This window comes from Gossypium raimondii, chromosome 3 (assembly GCF_025698545.1).
Source record: "Gossypium raimondii isolate GPD5lz chromosome 3, ASM2569854v1, whole genome shotgun sequence".
Classification (NCBI taxonomy): Eukaryota; Viridiplantae; Streptophyta; class Magnoliopsida; order Malvales; family Malvaceae; genus Gossypium; species Gossypium raimondii.
The window spans coordinates 44,050,805-44,057,199 of record NC_068567.1 but is presented as its reverse complement, the minus strand read 5'-3'; the positions used below and the strand labels follow the sequence as shown (position 1 = coordinate 44,057,199).

The window sequence follows — 6,395 nt, the reverse complement described above, 5'->3', positions numbered from 1 at the left end:
TAACTTACTTTAGATACGAAAAGATATTTTTATAATGTCCCTAACCGAGTTGACACACTCAATTAAGAGTTTAAATAATAGTATAGATTTTATAAAAAATTAGTATAAATTATTATAATTTAATTCAACTTTATATTTGTTAGCACTTTTTAAATTAAAATTTTAACATAACCATTAACAAGTTTTTTAAGCCATGAGCTCTACTTCTCTAGAAAATTAAAATAGAACAAGAAAACATCAACCTTTTGGCAGGTTGAAACACACGCACGGGCGCGCGCGCACACACACACATACATAATAATAGGGGATAAAGTAGATAATTTAATCTAGTGACGTGATAATCCTTCGAAGGTTATGTTTTCAAATTATAGCAATTAAAGATGATGATGATGGTGGAGATACATTGTTGAAAGCCAACATCGTGTTGGCAACTATCATCATCGATACATATAATATATTCGGCTCAGGGATGGATTATTGGCAGCAACATTGATCGTTTGAAGGTTTAACACCTTCAGGGGCCGCCACAGTGTTATCAAATGTCTATCATGTTGAAATACTTGAATGAGTTGAGTTAAAGCAAACACTTGATGGCCTGTAAATTTTGGGGTGGAATCGGGATCAACCTTCCAATGTGGGAACCTGTACATCTTGGATAGCTCTCAGGATTGCTTTGCCGCCGTACTCCACTGGCAAAGCTTCTTCACCTATCTCCTCTATAAATATTTTCTTCTCATCGTCATTGGTCACAATTACAATCTGTATTCATGGTGTTGCAAAATAAGCAAAGACAGATATATCACATAAATATAATCTAAGAATTCTGCTAATTGTGTCGTACGGATACTCTATTAATATATTCGCTCGATGTAATGGAACGGATGAATAAAGTTATCAGACTATTCTAATTAACAAAATGTGTTTACTATTAACTACCCTTAAAAGGAGCACTCTACGTTTATGTACAAAGGAAGCAGGGAAAGTAGAGGAAAAAAAGTTCCAGATGCTGGAACTCAAGAATGACTACATGAACCAACTGATTTGAACTCCGGGATCTCTAAAGATAATCATTAGCAAAACTCTTGATCCAGTAACTATTTTTAAGGTACAAAGATGCAGTAACCTCCATTTAGGAAACATATATTCACCACCATTAAGCAAAAACAATACATTTGGGACAGTAAGTTCATTACCTATATCTGCTAAGAATCTGAAAGGAAAAAAAATAAAACAATAACAAATACCTTTTCAAGTGTAGATTTCTCAATGAACCGAGAAACCATCCTCCAAACACTAACAAAAAACCTCGGCATATGCACAATGTAGCACTTTGCCAAGCGCTCTGGGAAATATGCCTGCATTTAAGTGAAGATTGGGGATAATGAAACATAGAAGAAAAATGTAATAAGTTTCCAGAAGAGAATCTAGGGATAAATTCAGTTTACAATGGCCACGATTTAGGAGACTGAGCATAATTTCTTAACTTATTAGCTAATTCCTATATTAAATATGGTACATTTAATAGCTTAATCCCTTTGGGACAATTTTTAGAAAATGAAGAAGCGGGTTAGAAAGACAACAGGACAAGCTGGGTGAATTGGGTGAATCGGGAGACAAAATAGCCCAATTCATGCTTTTAAAGAATGCTACAAATAAATTCTAAAACACGGCCTTGTAAATCATAATCAGATTGTACACGAAGTAAAACAGAAGATAGATATGATGCATTAGCGTGTCATTTAGAAAGATTTTGCTTACTAACCGTTTCTACTTTTTTCTAAGATCTATGTTAATCCGACTCTTCACTTTTTCTCGAAGTACTCCAATCCAACAGTCATGTCTAACACGACAAATATCTAGACATGGCATGCATTAGCGTGTCATTTGAAAAGATTCAGTTTATCAACTGTTTCCACTTGTTCCTAAGACTTATTTTAATCCAACTCTTCACTTTTCTCGAATTACTCCAATCCAACAATTATGTCCAGCATGAAAGGATATAGTCCTAAAAGAACTTTCCAGATATATGAAAAAATTACATCCTTGTATCTGAGAAATGCCCATATCCATTACTCAAACAAAATTTTAGCAACATAATCTAAAACAGAACCAAACATTTAGTGGGTAAAAGTATTATAGAGGCCTTTGTATTAGAAGTTAGATTATATTTTGCTTTCTATTCAAAAATAAGTAAATTAATCCTTAAAATTGATCAAAGAGCAAATTGGTTATTTTTGTTAAAATTTTCATCAATTTACTAGACAGTTACACTTGTAATGCCAAATGTATCTCATTCGACGGACATGAATTAATTTTTTACAATAGAAATAGATAGATTTTTAACAGAAGAACCATTTTACACTTTAATCTAAAGTACAAGGACTAATAATGAGATAAAATGCAATTCAACTCTTAATATAAGAGCCTTCATTGTACTTTTACCACATTTAATTGCATTTGCTTTAAGTATTTAATATGAAAGCTTCCATGATACCCTTGATATAAGACGGAAGGAAATGTTTCAAGTATTTCATTACATTCAGCTTACTAGAGATTTATTCCATAAAAAATGTCAAAGATTCTTACACGCAACAGAGTTAATGAGAATTCAAGTTACCAGGAAAAAAAGAATGTCATGAACTTTCACTTATTTTTTATGAATATATCCCTGGTATATGTAGCCTACATGAAACATATAGCTTGTTTGTACAGTAACTGATATCAAGAACAGCTCAGTAATTCAAATGTGACTTTCTCCTCCATAGAAATGGAGAACATATGCACTAGCCAACCATTAATATTTCAACATCTGTACTTGCACTTGGTGATCTTTTGTTACTCGGTTAGTTATTTCTTTTGTTAGGCAATAATAATGAAAAAGGCTAGACCAGTATACGGTTGAAATATTAAATGAGGCCCTAAGGTGATGTTGAAGTCATTAGGCAGGAAACCTGACCAACCCAGGTTCTATGCTAAACTTAAACATAGCTCAGGTTCCAGAAGCCTTTAGTTCAAATAGAACAGTATGACATAAATCTAAGGGATATGAACTTGAATTTGTAACAAGGTCAAAAATTGAATGATATTTCGGATGAAGAAAGCATAACTCCCTATCCCTTGAAAGATTGACCCCAAATTTCATAATTAGTTAAAGATCAATAAAATGAAATAAAAAAAATGATAATAGTTAAATCTCGGATTTTTCATTTTTCTTGAATCACTTGTATCTGACATCCCTATCTAAAAATAATTTTATACATGGGCGGCTGTATGACCTTCTAAGGCATATTATGAGAAAAAATTTGAAAATAATAAATATACCCATATGGGGCAAAAACCCTATCCGACACTTACACAGTAAAATACCTTAAAGCTATGTAGTCAACTCCACAGCCTACACTCTCGTCAGTAGTGCATTTCTTTAGGTTATGTAATATGCTCACCTTTTCCCTTCATTTTCATCGAGGGAAGACGGGTGAAGGGCAGAACTCTTCAAACAGCTATAGAAATCGCCATAAAATTACAAGAGACATCAAAGTACTTTGAGAAAACTTAACAAGCTCTCTTATTATTATCTATTTACCATGCACTATCCTTGTTCTGTTTCTCTTATATACGACACATGAAACAATGTTCTTTTCAACATATTTCGGAGAACATACATCACCTGTAAGAACTGAAATCCAGTTATTAATCCACGTGCATCAACATTTCTGTATGTAATATTCTGAAAATCAAGAACGCCAATCAACTTTTCATTTCCTATTTCTCCTCCTTTGACGGCACTGAGATTGGTACAACTCAATGAGTAAAAAAATATATGAATGTATGTCTTTGGAGCTTGTATCTCAAAAAAAAAAAAAAAGAAGCTCCTTTGGTTTTTTTTTCTTCTTTTTACTGTCTGAACTCAGAATACTACCTTGCTATGGTTTTGTCTAGCAGATAAACCACGAACTCTGCATCAAGAGATAGAGAAAACATATAAGAGTAAATTTTGCAATATGAAAAGAAACTTGCTTGCAGCAAAAACAAAAACATGTAAAATAAATAAATCTTGAATATACTTGTAGTATCTCCTACTTTAATAGTAATTGATGAAGTTCACGAGCAAATATAAAATAGGGTAAACAACAGAAATTATCACTGAAGTATTGCCCATGATCTTGTTCACTAAATTTTATTTTTTTTGTCGCCATCTAATATTTACATATTCTATCAATTTGATCCTAAATATATAAATTCAACAAATTTAACCCTCAATGTTACATAATTTGTCATTTTAGTTCTAATTTTTAAAAATTCAATAAATTTAGTCCTCAACATTTACAAAATAACAAATTTTGATTTTTTAAAATTCATTAAATTTTAATCCAAACAATAACTTGATGATCGCCAGCTACAAACCACATACAACAAAATCATACAACTCTGCTTATTTGTTTTATTTTGGTAATGCAGTCTTCTTCTCTAACTGAACCCCTCCTATGCCAGCTTACCAAGTTATTGATACAAACATCTTGTTTTTCAATAGTTTCAGTTGTTGCAGGGTCCATTCACCCGAAATCTCAGATTTTGCTGCAGACTTTGCATCCATGGTTATTTCAAGTTGAAACCTTGCTCCCCTTTGGTGGTGTATTGCTAAACTTCCAATTGAATTACTTGAATTATTAGGCATTAGATTACTTGCTACCTCATTTATCGGAACCTCATCCAAAATTTCTTTCAAATATTCTGCGGTGAGCTTTACTTTTAGTTAATCAATGTTACTATCCAGATTTTTTACCTTGGTTGTTCTTGTGAAGAAAATGAAAGAAAGGGTCAAAACTTTTAAAAAAAATACAGAAATTTAAAAACTAAAATTTGTCATTTTATAAATGTTGAGGGCTAAATTTATTGACTTTTTAGAGTTTGAACAAAATAACAAATTTTATAAAGCTAAATTTGTTAATTTTTATATTTAAAATCAAATTAATAGAATATATAAAATTAAAAACTAAATTTATTATAATATCAATAAAAAATTAATCACAACATTTCACCAAAATCAAATTTCAAACTGATATTAACGTTTAAAAAATAATTTTAAATAACTTAATAACTAAAATAAAAAAAATTAAAAATTTAATGACCGAAATAAAACCACCAACCATTTATCTACTTTACCTATAAAATAAACTAAGCCCATAATGGCAAACCACATCAAGTCCTGGGTTCGATTAACGGATTACCCTATCTATTGCTCTTATTGAAAAAAAAAACAACTTTGAGGGGCCACAGATTAAACTCCGACATTTATGAGCTACCTAAAATATTAAACAAGATCTAAAAAGTATAGCATCGCAGATTTATGTAGCTTTCCCATTATGTCCCACCATAATGATGAAACCTTTCTACCATGAGTCTCATGACCAAAAGTTATCATTTCAACAATCGGAAAAGAATCAAATTTCAGGCAAGGCTTATCAACATGCATTAATTATAAGAAAACAAAAATAGAATATGCTAATTAATCAATCATGAGAAAGAAGAGTGAAAGTAGTGAGGCTGGGCTAACTAATTACTCTTGAACTGGAGATGGTCCTTGGGAGGATAATGCTTGCAAGCTTGGACAATCATCACTGGATACCCTGTCTTTGACAAACCTTGCAAAAAAATCTTTCTGGCTTCTAATTGGTCAGGCACTTCAGATTCTACAACGAACCCATTAGGAACTAAAGAAGACCTCCATTTCAGCCACTGGACAAACATCTTTGAAGCTTTATCTGTGTCCATTGATCTTGCAATCAAGAATCTCATGAGTGTCGGATCCCCGTATTTCTGTAACGAAAAAAGGGGTCAAAAACACTGAATTGAAGTATAAATATACAGGATTTCAGTCACAAAGGGTATTGATAATTTACCTCTGTTGAAAACCCAAGTTTCTCTACTGATTTCCTCATCTGGGTCAGTTCAAGTTCATGGCTTTTCTCCATGTTAGAACAAATAGAATCTGCTTGGGGTCTTTGGCTTGTTAGAGGGAGAGGTTATGAGAGGCGGGGGGGGACTTGATTAAAAAATGGAAGAACAACAGGTGAGAAGAAGACGACAAAAGGAAAACCCAAAAAAATAAACAGAGAGATATGAGAGAGAGAGAGAGGCTGTGAAGTTGGCAGAAAAAATGTGGAAAAAGTCAAGTGATATAAGAAAATGGTTGGCCGTTGCTTGTGGAATTAAGTTCCATTTCTTAAATTTTAATAGATAAATAAATAAATTCTCCCGAAGAAAAAGGAACATAATTTAGGGTAATTTATCAATAAAAGTCCTATTTTTTTAAATTTACCGAAATAGGCCAACTATTTAATTATTTACCGGAATGGTCTATTTTCCGCAAAATCACGTCCACGTCAGCGCGATGT

At 32.3% G+C, this 6,395-nt stretch overlaps 1 protein-coding gene across 1 annotated transcript; it reads right to left on the bottom strand.

Moving 5' to 3' along the window:
• Positions 1 to 291: 291 nt before the first annotated feature.
• On the bottom strand, positions 292 to 6,189 carry LOC105794372 (CRAL-TRIO domain-containing protein YKL091C). Its single transcript, XM_012623523.2, has 6 exons — positions 5,901 to 6,189; positions 5,562 to 5,817; positions 3,920 to 3,956; positions 3,668 to 3,785; positions 1,245 to 1,355; positions 292 to 759 (listed from the first exon to the last, which is right to left on the bottom strand). The coding sequence occupies exons 1-6, from the start codon at positions 5,970 to 5,972 to the stop codon at positions 622 to 624; spliced, it is 732 nt and encodes a 243-aa protein (XP_012478977.1). The 5' UTR covers positions 5,973 to 6,189; the 3' UTR covers positions 292 to 621.
• Between the last annotated feature and the right edge of the window lie 206 nt (positions 6,190 to 6,395).

Bases quoted from the DNA above. Each gene is read 5' to 3' on its own strand.
- LOC105794372 (XM_012623523.2), bottom strand. From the start codon at position 5,972: ATGGAGAAAAGCCATGAACTTGAACTGACCCAGATGAGGAAATCAGTA. The intron at 3,786-3,919 runs GTAGTATTCTGA...TACCAATCTCAG, and splicing joins CTAGACAAAACCATAGCAAG to TGCCGTCAAAGGAGGAGAAA. The intron at 1,356-3,667 runs GTGATGTATGTT...ACTTAAATGCAG, and splicing joins CTGGATTTCAGTTCTTACAG to GCATATTTCCCAGAGCGCTT.